We start from the raw sequence: 16,032 nt of genomic DNA, 5'->3' as shown, positions 1-16,032 counted from the left end.
GACTGTCAGGGACATTGGCTAATTGTCACATTTGGCTCCCAGTAGCACTGATAAGGCTGCTGTTTACCCACAGTTAAAGACACAAAAAGACTTATATGAGGCAAGACTCCTGTACCTGAACACTCCCCATTGCCTGCTGGGCCTTTCCACTGCAGGATGAGGGGTGCAGTCCTGTTCCAGCCCCAGGAACACAGCCAGAGGAGACAGTCGTGGGATCAATGAATGGCTTGGGTTTGAAGGAACCTTAAAGCTCCTCCAGTTTCATCCCCTGCCATGGGAAGGGACACCTTCCACTATCACAGGTTGCTCCAAGCCCCATCCAGCCTGGACACTTCCAGGCTTGGGACAGCCACAGCTGCTCTGGCCACCCTGTGCCAGGGCCTCCTCACCCTCACAGCCACCAATTCCTTCCCATCTATTCCTGCTCATTGCATTGGGGAAGCCATTCCCACTTCTCTTGTCCCTCCAGCCCTTGCCCCAAGTCTCTCTCCAGCTCTCCTGGAGCCCCTCTAGAAGGGTCTAGAAGGCCGTGCTTGGAGTCTTCTCTTGTGCAGGTGAAGAAGAGCCCCCAGCTGCTCAGGCCCTGCTCAGGTCTGAGCACAGCTGGGTGTTTGTTGTCCCTGGGCATGCACGGCACAGTCACTTGGGCTTGGATGGGAGCAACAGGGATGGCAGCACTGGGGTCTGAGGTAAAGTCCTCTGGATTTGAGGTTCCAGTACAATTAGCAGGCAGCTCCTTCCAACGCAGGAGTTTTCAAGAATGCAGTTTTGGACTAACCTACTTGAATTTTCTCCTTAGGATCCAAAAGCTGTCTTGGAGTCAGCTCATACAACCCAAATGTCCCAGACAGGTGGTGCAGTGGGGGAATAACACGGTGGGATCCCAACCAGGGCACAAACTCAGCTGCCTCAGCCCTGATCCCAGCACAAGGCATGTGCTAGGCTGCCCATGGGAGCACTTGTCAAGCTCCCAACAAAGCTGAAAACAGGCAAGTCAGGGAATGGGCATCACCCTGAGGCTGCCAGAGCTCCAGGAATATTTGGACAATGCTCTCAGGGATGCACAGGCTGGGATTGTTGAGGTGTCTGTGTAGGGCCAGCAGCTGGACTCCATGACCCTGGTGAGCCTTTTCCAGCTCAGGATATTCTGTGATTCCCTGCTAAACTCCCACCACTGCAAACCCTTAGCAGCTGAGAAAAACAGTTCCACCTGTAGAGAAACAGAAAATATATTTATTTTGGGGTTTGATTGATGAACACAGGTGATAATCCCCATCGCCTGTCAAGTACTTGTTTCACACCTCTCCTCCAGCTTTCCTTGAATGTCTCCTTGCTTTTGTGCTCTGCTGCCAAGAAGCAGCTGTGTGTAAAAGGTGCTTCCCATGAAAAGACTGGGTTCCTGCCCCAGCAGAAAACAGAGGAAGGTGCAGAGGGAAGGGCAGGCAGGATGAAGAAGATTTGCATTCAGGAGAGGGGATTCCCACAGTGGGTAAGGCTGTGGAAGCGTTTGAGGACCTCAGATTTAGCCAGTTCTAATTTATTGTACTCAGAAACTTAGTGCTATATACTATTTCCCACAGAAGTGCTGGGGATGCCTCTGGATCCCTGGCAGAGCCCAAAGCCAGGCTGGATGGGACCTGGAGCAACCTGGGACAGTGGAAGGTGTCCCTGCCCATGGCAGGGGGTGACATGAGATGATCTTTAGGGTTCCTTCCAAACCATTCTGTGATCTACAATAAACAGAAGAAATAATATTTACCCACACCCCAGCATGTTTCAGTCTTTAAAATCAGTGCATGAAAGTTGATTGGAGACTTTGCGGAGAGCTTCCCCAAAACCAAAGGAAAAGGCACATTTTAAGGCAGGTAAATGGAGAGCTGCAGTTAACAACTAGACCTCTTAATGGTTTTTAACCATGTAAATATTTGTGACAGCTCAAATATTTTCCTCTTCCCATCTGGGTGAAATCCTAGCTGTGGAGCTTTGGGGCTTTTTAGCCCTAAACAACAGACCCAAAACCAACCTCCTGCTCATGGCATTTACATGGGCAGCAAGCTCTTCTCTGCTTATTTCTAAACACAAGAGTTAAACTCAAGACTTTCATTCTGGGGATATGCCTGCACACCAAACTACTGCCCTCTCAGGAGTATGTCTCTTCTTTCCCCCCGCTTCATTCTGTCATTTTTTTCTCAATGAGACTTTTGCTGCAGTTAGGCACCACTTTCAGGAAATATTTTTCTTTTATTGAGCTGCTTCACAAGCAGTTCTAGTCGTGAATGCTGCATCAAATGGGAAAGAAAAAAAAATCTTTTATTTCAATGAGTCAGCCTGTGATTATTTTATAAAGGTGCAGTAAATACCAGCTGAGGTTTATAAATATGAATTCGAACGAATCTCTTCGTTCTGGTCCCCTGTACACCTCCGTGAGCGATGTGCTGCTCCATCCCCGTCCTGAGCTGCCACCTAATGGCGAACACGGCTGGGATGAGAGTTAGACACGATTATATTAAAGGTCTTTTCCAAACATAGCAATTCTGTGCTCTCAGCTGCGGGGTCGGGTTCTGCTCCCTCAGGACAAGGGACACGACAAGAGGAAACTGCCTCAGGTTATGGCGGGGGAGGTTCAGGTTGAACAGCAGGAGGAATTTCCTCATGGAAAGGATTTGGCAGGGGCTGCCCAGGGAGACACTGGAGTCCCCATCCCTGGAGGTGACAAAGGAAGCACTAAGGAGTGCTCTGGGCTGGTGACAAGGTGGAGATGGGTGACACAGGTTGGACTCAGTGATCTCGGAAGTCTTCTCCAACCTGAGTGACCCTGACTGACTGAATCACAGAACCACAGAATATCCTGAGTGGGAAAATACTCACAAGGACCACTGAGTCCCCCCAACAATCCCACCCTGGCATCCCTGGCAGTGCTGTCCCATTTCTCTTGGAGCTCTGGGGCTGTGCCCATTCCCTGGGGAGCCCAGAACCCTCTGAGGGAAGAGCCTTTCCCTAAATCCAGCCTAAACCTTCCTGGCACAGCTCCAGCCGCTCCCTGAGTGCTGTCAGTGCTCACCAGAGAGAAGAGATCAAAGCCTGACCTTCCTCTTCCCTCACGATAAAGTTTTAACTGCGATGACTCTCCCCTTCCTCCAGTTGAACAGGCCAAGCGCCCTCCGCTGCCGCTCATACAGCTTCCCCTCATGGCCCTTCACCACTTCCGTAGCCATCCTTTTGGAGCTAACAGTTTAATATCTTTCTTTTATTGCCGTGACCAACACTGCTCACGACGTTCAGGGTGAGGCCGCACCGGCGAGGAGCGGGGCAACCCTCTCCCTGGGGCGGCTGGTGGTGCTGTGCCACATGCACGCTGATTTCCTCACTACAAGCACCTGCGCCATGAGCTGAGGGTGCATACCGCGGTGCCTCTTCCCACAGCAACGCGAACACCGCGACGTATTTCCCCACAGCAGGCTTTATTCACAGGGGCAGCGAAGGAACCTCCCAGCGCACGCCCAGCCCTCACGGCTAGGCCCCGCCCTCACGGCTAGGCCCCGCCCTCACTGCGAGACCCCGCCGCCATGTTGTGGGCGGAGCGCTCCCGCGGCCGTCCCCGCCCAGGATCTCGCGAGACCCGCGCGCGCTGGCAGCACGCCCCGCCCTTCGTCTCCCTCTTCGGCCGCCGCCCCGAGGTGAGGAGGCATGGTCCGCGCCGTGCCGCGCCATCCGCCGCCATCCGCCCCCCATCCCGCCCCATCTCCGCCGGCAGCGGCGTCCTGGACACGGGGATCGCTGCGACATGCCCCGTGTCCGCGGTATTCCCCGGGATGGCGCGCGGGAGGGCGGGCGCGGACGCGGCGAAGGGGTAGGCCTGACAGATTTCGTGGCTGCGATGATGACTTTCTTAGGACACCTTTGGATGTAACTGTGAAAAGAACTTGTGATTTCTGAGCAGCTACGGCGGTAAGGAGAGCAGTCCAGGTCGTGCGTGCCAGTGTTGGAAATTTAAAATGTTTTAATTTGTGTTTTTCAGCTGAACCCTCAAAATGGTGCGCTACTCCCTGGATCCGGAAAACCCTACGAAATGTGAGTTGCTGTTTTAGGAGAGTTCGTCTGGGGTTTCATGGGAGCCATTGTGGTTTTCATTTTAAAACCTGGTCTTTTTTTTTTCTTGCAGCATGCAAGTCGCGGGGATCTAACCTGCGTGTCCACTTCAAGGTAAGGAGTGTGTGATTACCAGGGCTTGTCAATAAATTTGCCGTCTTATTTTGGGTTTTTTAGGTTTTGCTGTTGTTTTTTTTAAAAAGCCCAGACTGGTTTGGATTGAAACTGATAGTAAGGATAATTTCTTTCCATTCTCTGCTGTGGTTAAGGGCTGAGTTCCACTCCAACGTGGCCCTGGAAACTCCCAGGGATCCAGGGGCAGCCACAGCTGCTCTGGGCACCTTGTGCCAGGGCCTCCCCACCCTCACAGCCACCAATTCCTTCCCAATATCGCATCTAAGCCTTCTTTAAGGAAGTGCCTTTTACTCTTTAAACATTAAAAGATGGCTGTTAGCTGCTTAGTAATGGTCTCCATCCACAAAAAAAGTAGAAGTCTGGATTCTAAAATTGTCCTCGTCTAATTTAGGTAAAAAACACGGTAGCAAAACAGTTAGGGTGAATTTATCAGACACTGGACTAGCGTTTAGTGTGGAATTTGCCTCATTTCTTCTGCTCTCTTTGGTTGTGTGGTGTTTGGCACAAGGATGTCAGTGGAGACAAGCCTTAGGTGCAGAAAAGAATTCCAAAGTGTTATTTACTCAACAAACCAGAGCTTAGCAGATTTTTTTTTAGTAGTGTAATACAAAGTTTCACTTTGGGTTCCTGGTTTTTTTTTTTTTTTATGAACAGGTAGAATTCTAGTTAGAGAGTTAAAGCTGGCTTACACGATTAGTAAATGCTGTTTAGAAGACTGATCTTTTTTCCTTAATTTTTATTTCTGAGTATTTTCTTCTCTTTTAATTCCTTTAGAGAAAATAACATTGTTAACAGTTTACTCTGTTTCTTTCTCGATTCCTGTAAGGTGCTGTATTTGACATTTTAGTAGATAGATAAATGGCATTTATCCATCCATTGCTTTTTTAGATTAGTGGCCACAGAGGAGCTATGAGACGTATAAGTACTTGAATTACGATTTTATTAAGAGTTACAAATTTCTTTGTTGAATTTAGCTATTAGGGAAAAAGAAAAAAAAAAAAAAGTGTGCTGGAACCACAAATTCAGAAGTGTCAGTCACACCAAGGGTTTAGAAAAGTGGGTAACAGAGAAAAAAAAAATTAATTGATTTTCATTCTTTGAGTTGAGTTGTCTTTGGTTAGTGCTTCCTCTGTAGCCGAAAGAATTGTATCTGGGGAGGAGAGAGGGGAGTTTGTGCTCACGGTGTGCCTTGGAAAGGTGTGATCAGAGGGTAATTTCCTGTGCCCTTTGTTGTCAGAACACCCGGGAGACGGCGCAGGCCATCAAGGGCATGCACATCCGCAAGGCCACCAAGTACCTGAAGGATGTCACCCTCAAGAAGCAGTGTGTCCCCTTCCGGCGCTACAACGGCGGCGTCGGGCGCTGTGCCCAGGTGAGCTCCAGGGAAACACGGACAGGGAGCCTTGGGATGGGGGTAGCTGGGGCAGAAAGGTGATAGTGTGGGTGTAGCCTGTCACTACCGATGGTAAACTCGCATTGAAACGTGGAATCACGGCGTGGTTTGGGTTGGAAAACTCCAGAACCTTGGTGTGGGCAGGGATACCTCCCGCCAGACCGGGTTGCGCAAGAGGGAGGAAAGTGTGGATGGTAATTCCAGAAGATGTGTCTGCTTGGAGTGTCTGTGTCTAGTTGGCAGCATCAGGTCAAGGGATTAGATTTTGTTGGGGTTGGTGCACAGTGAAATGGAATAGATTATAATCAGTAAGATACGGGGTACTCAGCATAGGAAGGACAAAGATCTGCTGCAGCCAGTCCAGAGGAGGCCACGGAGATGCTGCCAGGGCTGGAGCCCCTCTGCTCTGGAGCCAGCCTGGGACACCTGGGGCTCTTCAGCTGCACAAGAGAAGCTCCAGGGAGAGCTCCCAGCCCCTGCCAGGGCCTCAAGGGGCTCCAGGAGAGCTGCAGAGGGGCTGGGGACAAGGCCTGCAGGGACAGGACACAGGGAATGGCTTCCCAGGGCCAGAGGGCAGGGCCAGCTGGGATCTGGGGAAGGAATTGGTGGCTGTGAGGGTGGGGAGGCCCTGGCACAGGGTGCCCAGAGCAGCTGTGGCTGCCCCTGGATCCCTGGCAGTGTCCCAGGCCAGGCTGGACAGGGCTGGGAGCAGCCTGGGACAGTGGAAGGTGTCCCTGCCCATGGCAGCGGGTGGCACTGGATGGGCTTTAGGGTCTACTCCAACCCAGACCATTTTGTGATAATAGCAAGTTAAAGGTGTATAAAAGGTAAATAAGAGTTGGCCCGGGCTAAAAGCAGAGCTCTGATTGCTGTTCTCATTGCAGGCCAAGCAGTGGGGCTGGACACAGGGCCGCTGGCCCAAGAAGAGTGCAGAGTTCCTGTTGCACATGCTGAAGAACGCAGAGAGCAATGCTGAGCTCAAGGTGGGTGTTGCTGAGCACAGAATGGTGGTGCCATTCTCTCTGTCAGCACCCCTGGGTGCTGGGTGTCACTGTCCTGGACAGCTACTTGGCCACCTTTTTTGTCCAAAAAACTGAATTATCTGGAGGCTTTGGTGCAGTTCCCCATTTAAAGCAGGCTGTGTGTGGTCTTCAAGTTAAAATGGCAGCAACAATTTTTCACAGGGAAATAAATAAATAATAAATTTTTTTTTTCGCACAGAAGGGCTGCTCAGATCTCTTAAAAATCTGTGAAACTGGAATTTGGACACTCTTGGTCTATATCTTGTTATAGTGCTTAATTTGGTAGCTTTGTTGGCAGTAATTGGTGACACCTTCAAGTAACCATGAAATAGCCATAGACAGTGAGCCATCAGCACAATTTAAATTATTTGTGACGTGTGAGGGGTGGTCTTTGTGATTTTCTATGGTGCTTGCTTTGGTGAGTGACACAGCCAAGTTCAGCAGTTCCATTGGCAGATCCTTGGACACCCTCAGCTCCATGGCATCACTGAACTTGCCTGTGTCAGTGGGGAATCCTTGGAAAACCCTCAGTGCTCTGGCACCACCAAGCCTGACTGTGTCAGTGGGGAATCCTTGGAAAACCCTCAGCTCCATGACACCACCAAGCCTGACTGTGTCAGTGGGGAATCCTTGGAAAACCCTCAGCTCCATGAAAAAACCAAGCCTGGCTGTGTCAGTGGGGAATCCTTAGAAAACCCTCAGCTCCATGACACCACCAAGCCTGACTGTGTTAATGGTAAATCCTTGGAAAACCCTCAGCTCCATGACACCACCAAGCCTCACTGTGTCGGTGGGGAATCCTTGGAGAACCCTCAGTGCTCTGGCACCACCAAGCCTGGCTGTGTCAGTGGGGAATCCTTGGAAAACCCTCAGCTCCGTGAAAAAACCAAGCCTGGCTGTTTGACTGCCCAGCAGTGGTGTGTGGGGCAGATTCCCTCACGTTTTTGCCGCCGAGATGAATGCTGTGAAGACGACAGTGGGTGACAGACTCTGTTCCTTGGCAGGGTCTGGATGTGGACTCCCTGGTCATTGAGCACATCCAGGTGAACAAGGCTCCCAAGATGCGCCGGCGCACGTACCGGGCACACGGCAGGATCAACCCCTACATGAGCTCCCCGTGCCACATCGAGATGATCCTCACCGAGAAGGAACAGATCGTGCCCAAGCCAGAGGAGGAAGTTGCCCAGAAGAAAAAGGTACGGTGTGTTGTGTGTTACTGTAACGCTGTCAGGAGAGCCAAAGGGCTGGCAGATAGAGGGGTTGCTGTGATGACTATCTTAGGACACCTTTGGAATGCCCATGAAAAAAAAACAACAAGTTCTTTCTGAGCAACCCTGTTGGTTAATTTTCAACACAAGTTTAAAGTACCTGAGAACGATTTTTTTAATTAGACAGAGGGTTTGTTCTTTCCTCCCTCAAAGCAGCTACAGAATTCCCAGACTGTGTGTGTAAGCCCTGGGTGTGTGCAATAAATAAGTTAAATTTAGAGCCTGCAAGCAGTGTACTGCTTGTAGGGATTCACGTGCGGGTGTGATGAGTGTGTCATTTGTGAGGGAATTCCAAACAGTTCTTAGCACTCTTAAAAAATTAACTTTAGGATGTTTTAGAAAGTCTGACCATTTTCTTCTTTTTTTCTTTGCCAGATCTCTCAGAAGAAGCTGAAGAAGCAGAAGCTAATGGCTCGGGAATAAATCTGCATCGACAGATATACATAAATACAATTTTAAAATTTGGATTGGTTGTGTTTGCTCTGCTACAAGTTCTGACCTGGTGCTGGGCATTTCTCTGTGACAACGGCAGTGAATATTACAGAGCCATAGGGTAGTTTGGCTGGGAAGGGATTTTAAAAGGCATCGAGCTCCAGTCGCTGCCGCGGGCAGGGACATCTTCTGCTCTTCCGGGTTATTCCAAGCCCTGTCCAGCCTGGCCTGGGACACTGCCAGGGATCCAGGGGCAGCCACAGCTGCTCTGGGCACCCTGTGCCAGGGCCTCCCCACCCTCACAGCCACCAATTCCTTCCCGATGTCCGACCTTCAAGCGGGCTGCGTGTTCCTGCGGGGTCCATCGCACAATTCCCCCCGTCCCAAATCCGGGAAATTCGGGAATCCTGTTTCCGCCGCGGTGGGCGGGGCTTGGCTGGTCACGTGGTGCGCGCTGCCGCCTGCCATTGGCCGGAAGCACCGCCCCGGAAGCGCGGGGCCGTTCCGGTGCGGGCGCAGGTGGGTGCGGAGCAGCGGGGGCACCGGGAGCACTGGGAGCAGGGAATGATCCCTTCCCCACACCCCACCTACCTTCCCCTCCACATCCCACCTCACCCTACCCCCGCACGGCCCGCGTGTGCCCGGCGGCTCCGCTAACCCGGGGCTGACGCGCTGCACCGGCCCCAACCTCCCTCAGAGAGCGGGGCTGTAGCGCCTGGCGTTATCCAGCCTCCTCAGGCTGGCTTGTCCTTTATGGAAAACGGGGGAAACGCGGCGGGTTGGCGCTCGTAGCGTTTTCCGGGCGGTGGGGACAAAGGCGAGGTTTGCCGGTGAGCGGTGCCAGGCCCGCCCCGCCGCGGGGCCTCACGGCGACACCGGCGACACCGGGCGGGCCCCGTCTGACCCACCCCGCTCTGCTTTCCTCCCTGTTTTATTGTCCTTTTCTCCTTGCTGACCAGGTGGCGGAGCATCGCCCAGTCACCGAGGGAAGTCGTCAGGGCGCTGTTTCGCCCCGTGCATCAGGAGGAGGTAAAAAATTAAATTTTTTTTATTTGGTCAGGGATCTTTGACACATCCAGCAACACGTGCTGCGTCCATAGGAGAGAGCCTGCAGGGACAGGACACAGGGAATGGCTTCCCAGGGCCAGAGGGCAGGGCCAGCTGGGATCTGGGGAAGGAATTGGTGGCTGTGAGGGTGGGGAGGCCCTGGCACAGGGTGCCCAGAGCAGCTGTGGCTGCCCCTGGATCCCTGGCAGTGTCCCAGGACAGGTTAGATGGATCTTGGAGCAACCTGGGATAGTAAAAGTATGTTATATCCCCATAGCAGGGGATATAACAAAATTATTTTGAAGCTCTCTTCCTAACAAAATAATTCCGTGATACTGTAATGATTCTACAGCCTGAGGTAGATTCACTCCAGCCACTTTCTTCAGCTGCTGGATGAATCTACATTTTGCTGGAAATTTAATATTTAGGAAGTTGTGGTGGAAACAGTATCCTAAATATTTTTTTTAAATAATTCTGAAGAAGTAACTCATTTTTGTTGTCTCAGTATAAGATTCCTCTCAGACTTCTGTGAGTACATTTAAACTACATTTGAAGCAGCCAGAACAGAAACTAGAAGTAGTCAGCTGGGAACTGATACTCTGTTTTTCTACAAGGCTAAAAATCTTGGCGATAGCTTAAAAAAAAAAAAAAAAAAAAAAGTAAAACTAGTTCTTATTGAAGTGCTCACATCTGCTTCTTCATTCTCCATCTTGGGAAGCTTTTGTTTTGCTTTTTGCTGTGAGAATTGAGGTGTCAGCAGCCTGGAGAGGGGGACTGTGAAGGGCAAAGTGGTGTGGCAGCACACTGTCTAATGTATTGCTCGTCAGCACTGGCAGGGACAGGCCCAGCCCTAATTAACTGTTTCCTCTCCCAGCTGGCCCTCTCTGCCTCCTTGCTTTGTGGGGTTTTTTTGTTTGTTTGTTTGTTTGTTTGTTTTGGTTTTTTTTTGTTTTTGTTTTTGTTTTTCTCTCTTGGATAAGAGTCCAAGGTGTGAATTTTGAAGACTTGTGGGGTTTCAGAGAGGGCACGGTTCATTTTCTCATAGTTAATTGTATGGGGTTGGTGTCAGATCAAGTGAGGGCAGGAGGAAGAGAGTAACCCATATTCTAACTCTCTCAAATCCTGACTGGATTTTTTTTCCCATTTCCCACTGTCCCGCCCTTCAGTGGTAGCAACCCACTGGATGGATTTTTGCTTTCTGCTGTCTAATTTCTCCTTAGATAAAAAATGGACTGAGCAAAACAAAACCTTTGGACTCTTAATATAGCAATAACTGAGCTGATACTGGCAGCTTGCTGCTTGAACTGTTTCTGTGTCATATAAGCCAAAACTGTGTCGTATAAGCAAAAACTCTGTGTCATATAAGCAACAACTCTTGTTTGCTGAATTTCTTTTTCTTAGCTGCATCTGTAGGACTGATGGATTAACACCAAATCGGTTTGTTTTTTGTTAAAATGGCAAGAATGTCCCCTTTGTTGGAGGCTTTATAACATTGCAATGCGCAGCATTTTTTAAACTTCAGCAGCTAATCTATAATTAGAGAACAATCTAAGCTCAAATATCAAACACGCTTTTTTATTTACTGCCTAAATACCGTTTCCTCAGCTCGTGGCACGCAAACACCACCACCCTAAGCTGTCTTTTTTTTTTCCCCCTTTCACCATCTCTGCACCAGAGCAGGAGGAGGCCATGGTGTGCATTCCCTGCATCGTGATCCCCGTCCTGCTGTGGGTCTACAAGAAGTTTGTGGAGCCCTACATCTACCCCGTGATCGCGCCCTTCGTCAAGCGTGTCTGGCCCAAAAGGGCAGTGCAGGAGCCCCCAGACACCAGGCAGGGCACGGGGGCCAGCGCTGGGGACCCTGCAGCCACCAAAAGAGGCCAGGAGGATGGATCTGAGAGCCACAAAGTAAGGTTAATTCGCACAGCCAAGCCGAGTGAGCCACCCAGTGGTAGCTCGGGGCAGGCACTGATAATGACAGATGTTTACAGATATCTGTTTGCAGATATTTTGGTGGTTGTTTTCTTAAAAAGCAGCAATTACCACTAATATGCCAGCTGGAAACTTGTTGCTTCAAGACATCTTTTGGTTTCGGAGGAGTATAAGTTATACCTATATCCTGAAACAGCTCAATTAATTCATTTTATTTTTAAACAGCTGGCTATTCTTTCAGAGGAGGAAAAAAAAAAAAGTCAAATATTTGGTAAATCACAACAGATGTATGAAGCAGAGATTAAAAACAGCCCCTCTCTTCAGCCAGCTCTGCCACTCATAATGGGGGGAGGATGCTTAGTGCATATAAATCATGCTTTTATTATTTATTGCCTATCACAACACAAGGACTTGTGAATGGTGTCACTGCCCTCATTCCTCCCTTCCCCTCTGAGGCAGTAATAATTTGTAAATCTACACAGACACCACCACTTTTGGTTCTTGCCCCGTATTTCTTCATAAATCTTTACTGGCCTAGCTTCTAGAAGCCACTTTTGTCACCAGCTGTTCCTGTTTTAGGTGTGAGGTTCTAATTTGACATCTCATTGATGGCAATGTGTTTTATTTGCAGTCTGAAAGCAATGGCATTGCAAATGGAAGTGCTGCAAGAAGATCCATGGGAGTTCATGACAAGAAAACGGCTTAAAGGATTTAATTCCTAAGGATTTTATTCCCTCATGTCCAGTATGAACTGCTGATATTCCTCTCACTTTGAGACTTTTTTTCTTTGCACGTTTTAGGGGAATAAAAAATTCTGTTGCTTGCAGAAGAGAGTCTCTTTTGCCGCTAAAATTGCAGCTGGCTCATTTGTTTGTTTAAAATATTTTAAAGCTGAAGTTCTTGTATTTTTCTTGCTGGAACTACTTTGCATCTACCATCTGTTTGGTGTGATTAGAGTTTAGGTTAAATAACTTAAGAATAAGTCTGTCTGTGGAAGGTAAATGTATCTTAGCATCTTGATGTCACTAAGTGCTAGTGCAGTACTCGAGGCTTTCACCTTAAAGGCTTTATCTGTTCTTGGTGAAGAACTGTGGACTGCATTGTGACAACAAAAGCTCATCATTTATCTATGAAGAATTTAAAATTTTCACGTCAAATCTGAGGAGTTACGCTACATACAAAATTTACTTAGTTTACTAAAAGCAGAAAGTCTTGATGTGATACTTTCCTTTAATTATTTTCCTTGAAATGTTATGCCTTTTTTTTTTGTTGTTTTTTCCTGAAGAGGAGCAGCAGAGGCATGATGCAAGAGAATGTTGCTTTATGTTCTGTTGTAGTGATTTAAAATGGTGCAGTTCTGGCTTTAAAAAAAACCAAACCCAACATCCAACTAAAACCTCTTTGACATGCTTGTGGAATTTTCACTGTAATAAACTAGGATTTTGCTTAAAAATAAGTCGGTTCATGCAATTATTACACAGAATCACAGAATTCTTAGTGTTCGGAGCTATAAACACTTCAAGTGGTGACAAAATCTTTGAAAACCTGGAGACAGGCCCCAGGTGAAGGAGATCCTAAAATAAATGGGTTTATGATGAACTGGGCAAGCTTTGCTTCCTCTTGGGGAGATGGATACTGCTGCTGACTTGCATCCTAACTGTGAAGGGTTTTAAATGTCCCTGTGCTTAGTAAGGAATAAAAGTGTTAATTCCTGCTTTTTTCTTGTCTGCCAAACCAGAGAGCTCTTTTTAAAAGATTCGAAATTAAACCATTCTAGCAGTTTTGGATTGTTCTTTACGATTTAATTTTCCTAAAATCCTCGCTCAGGCAGGCCTAAAAATGCACCTTTTTATACAGGCAGTCCCAGAAACTGTCACTTGTGCTCAAGCCTTATTCTTGTGACTGTGATTTCTCTCACCACTTAATTAATTACTCCACTTTCTAATTTTGCCCAGTGCCCCTGGTGAGGTGCCTCATTTGTCAGTGCCTGTCAGGCCTGGCGTGGATTGATCTGTTCACAGATGTGCCCCTGTAGCCACAGCCATGACTTTGCTGTGAGCTCAGGCACCTCAGTGTGAGGCCTTGATTAATGCTGTTTGCTTTCCCTTAATTAACAGCTCTGTTTGAACATGAGTTTGGAATTGCTGTCCAACCAGCTCTTACCTCATCTTTGGAAGGTAACCCCCCATGGGATCAAGGTATCACTAGATACATTTATCTAGTGATAAATGTATTTATTATATTTTTCTAGTGATTACATCTATCTAGTGATAAATCTATTTCCTCCTAGACCAGTGAATCCCAGGATCATTCTGGGTTGGAAACGACCATGGAGTCCAATCTGTGACCAATCCCCACCTTGTCACCAGCCCAGAGAGCTCAGTGCCACATCCAGTCATTCCTTAAACATCTCCAGGGATGGGAACTCCACCACCTCCCTGGGCAGCCTCTGCCAAAGCCTGACCAGCTTTTCCATGGAGAAATTCCTGCTGGTGTCCACCCTGCCCCTGCCCTGGCCCATCCTGAGCCATTCCCTCTCCTCCTGTCCCTGTTCCCTGGGAGCACAGCCCGACCCCCCCGGCTGTCCCCTCCTGTCAGGGACTTGTGCAGAGCCACAGGGTCCCCCCTGAGCCTCCTTTTCTCCAGGCTCAGCCCCTTTCCCAGCTCCCTCAGCCTCTCCTGGGGCTCCAGCCCCTTCCCCAGCTCCGTTCCCTGCCCTGGACACGCTCCAGCCCCTCAGGGTCCTTCTTGCCATGAAGGGTCCAAAACTGGACACAGGATTGGAGATGCCTCAGCCATGCCCAGTCCAAGCTGCAGCTCTGGAGGTAAACAAAAATACATGTTCTGACATCCTGAATATTGCTGAAGAGGTTGTCCCTTCCATGCTGCTTTAATATGCTGGGCATCTCATAAACAGGCTGTAGTTTTAGAGTGTATCCTTCTAAACAGCTGTGGACACAACAAAAAGTGGAGCAAGAGCTTTACTGGGGCTCCTTTAATCTGTAAATGTATTCAGTCAATTTGTGAAGTCTCCATAATCAATTATTTTCAAGTTATTTAGGATATTATTACAGAAGGAAATGTATTGAACAATAAGATAGAAAATAAAGTGTGTAGTAAAGAAATTAGACTGCAGGCTGCACCAGGCTTCCAGCTGTGTGCCAGCACCATATTTAAACACCAGGCCTTCTGAAAAAACTGCAAAAATGAAAACAGGCAGATAATGCAAGTAAGATTATGGTCTCTGGAATTGTGTTCCACTGCTTTTATTAGCTTCAGTTAGACCCTAAAGAGAGCAATCTACATCTCAAAACTTTCTGTATGAGGCGCTTCACTGGAAGTCCTCTCAGGAGATTTGTGTTACAACTCTTCTGCCCTAATCTTTTTCAAGGATAGGTCAATAATCCTGTTGTGAACAGTTAAATAAAAATCAAGTGAAAGCAAAAGCCCAAGGCTGGGCCAGAGTGCATGAGATCATCTGCTGGGATGCAAAGGAGCGCACAAAGCCTTCTTTAAGGAAAATAAGCAGGCAGAAATTAAGGAAATCCTCATGTGAGGGACTAATATTTATCAAGTGAGTTGCATTTAACTGAGAAAACTCCCTTGTGCTTGTGACTCGCTAAAAACAAGACTTAAAAAAGGTTTAGCCACCTGATGGTGGCACATGGATATCTACCAGAATTTCCTAGACCAAGAAGCAGCTTCATTTACACTGAAGACCTCTAGAAAATTTCAGAGTTGGCATCTTTAAGGGGCCAAAGTACTGTAAATCTAGTCCTAAGCTCTTCAGCATTAAACCTGCCCGGCTTTATTGAAATACCATTGATGAAAGATCAGTAAATCAATATTTGAAAAAGCATCATTCATACGAACTAAATTTCAGGTATTTTTCTTAATGGGAAGGTCTTAATGGGATGTGGTACCTTCTGTGTGTTGGTTTGCACAAGTTGCTGGATGCCAAGAAGTTAATTGAAAAGGACATTTTAAAAAATGCAAGTATATGCCAAAAATTCTGGAAAAAAAAAAAAAAAAGAGTTAATTTTACGTTGCTGATTATTTTGATGGGCCTGATCTTGAAAGGAAAGGAAATTCTGGCGTGTTAAAGTGCACATGATCAGCTGCTAAGAATGTCTAAACTGAAAATAAAGTTTCTGATCTAATGACAGTAACACATTATGCTGTTATTACCCAGATGTCGTAATCATATCCCAGCTGAATTCTGGGAGCTCTTGGACATGCTGCTGAAGTTCAGTCCTCAGAGTCATTCCTTCATGATTTCTGCACAATGGAGAACATTATTGCTGAAATAACGGAGGTTACAGGTGAAGGAAATCAAGATAAACTTAATTTACACTTAGGTTCATTAAAACCTGCTTCAATGAGAAATATTTGTGTTTCATTAAACTGCCTAAGACATGAAAGAAAGGATTACCTCCTTTGTGCAGTTTTCTGATTGTTGGAGCACGCTTGCTGAACCAAGTCATGTTTTGGTTGTGACAGACTGCCGTCATTCCAAAAAATAATTTATTTGGAATTTTCAAATAAATTATTTTCAATAACTTATTATTAAAATAAATAATGGCATTATTTATTTATTATAATATATTATAATTATTATAATTATAATAATTATTAATAATTATCAGTAATATAATTAAATAAATATTGTTTATTTTATATACTAATAAATAAATCATTAATATACAATCGTAAT

At 47.4% G+C, this 16,032-nt stretch overlaps 2 protein-coding genes, 1 long non-coding RNA gene and 2 other non-coding genes across 5 annotated transcripts; all 5 read left to right on the top strand.

The window, feature by feature from the left end:
* Positions 1-3,593: 3,593 nt before the first annotated feature.
* On the top strand, positions 3,594-8,374 carry RPL17 (ribosomal protein L17). The gene is made up of 7 exons (XM_066339651.1): positions 3,594-3,677; positions 4,019-4,071; positions 4,163-4,203; positions 5,462-5,596; positions 6,502-6,600; positions 7,644-7,835; positions 8,283-8,374. The coding sequence occupies exons 2-7, from the start codon at positions 4,032-4,034 to the stop codon at positions 8,328-8,330; spliced, it is 555 nt and encodes a 184-aa protein (XP_066195748.1). The 5' UTR covers positions 3,594-3,677; positions 4,019-4,031; the 3' UTR covers positions 8,331-8,374.
* LOC136374674 (small nucleolar RNA SNORD58) lies at positions 3,873-3,941 on the top strand. The gene has a single exon (XR_010745954.1). It is a non-coding gene; the product is annotated as a small nucleolar RNA SNORD58 (small nucleolar RNA).
* On the top strand, positions 6,607-7,349 carry LOC136374341 (uncharacterized). Its single transcript, XR_010745881.1, has 2 exons — positions 6,607-7,009; positions 7,189-7,349. It is a non-coding gene; the product is annotated as an uncharacterized lncRNA (long non-coding RNA).
* LOC136374667 (small nucleolar RNA SNORD58) lies at positions 7,900-7,972 on the top strand. Its single transcript, XR_010745947.1, has one exon. It is a non-coding gene; the product is annotated as a small nucleolar RNA SNORD58 (small nucleolar RNA).
* Positions 8,375-9,298: 924 nt separating the features above from the next.
* Positions 9,299-13,100, top strand: CZH18orf32 (chromosome Z C18orf32 homolog). The gene is made up of 3 exons (XM_066339652.1): positions 9,299-9,368; positions 11,067-11,294; positions 11,950-13,100. The coding sequence occupies exons 2-3, from the start codon at positions 11,076-11,078 to the stop codon at positions 12,022-12,024; spliced, it is 294 nt and encodes a 97-aa protein (XP_066195749.1). The 5' UTR covers positions 9,299-9,368; positions 11,067-11,075; the 3' UTR covers positions 12,025-13,100.
* The last annotated feature ends 2,932 nt before the right edge of the window (positions 13,101-16,032 follow it).

This window comes from Sylvia atricapilla, chromosome Z (genome assembly GCF_009819655.1).
Source record: "Sylvia atricapilla isolate bSylAtr1 chromosome Z, bSylAtr1.pri, whole genome shotgun sequence".
Classification (NCBI taxonomy): domain Eukaryota; kingdom Metazoa; phylum Chordata; class Aves; order Passeriformes; family Sylviidae; genus Sylvia; species Sylvia atricapilla.
This window is presented reverse-complemented; position numbering and strand designations above follow the sequence as displayed.

Bases quoted from the DNA above. Each gene is read 5' to 3' on its own strand.
- RPL17 (XM_066339651.1), top strand. From the start codon at position 4,032: ATGGTGCGCTACTCCCTGGATCCGGAAAACCCTACGAAAT. The intron at 4,072-4,162 runs GTGAGTTGCTGT...TTTTTCTTGCAG, and splicing joins TCCGGAAAACCCTACGAAAT to CATGCAAGTCGCGGGGATCT. The intron at 4,204-5,461 runs GTAAGGAGTGTG...CTTTGTTGTCAG, and splicing joins ACCTGCGTGTCCACTTCAAG to AACACCCGGGAGACGGCGCA.
- CZH18orf32 (XM_066339652.1), top strand. From the start codon at position 11,076: ATGGTGTGCATTCCCTGCATCGTGATCCCCGTCCTGCTGTGGGTCTAC. The intron at 11,295-11,949 runs GTAAGGTTAATT...TTTTATTTGCAG, and splicing joins ATGGATCTGAGAGCCACAAA to TCTGAAAGCAATGGCATTGC.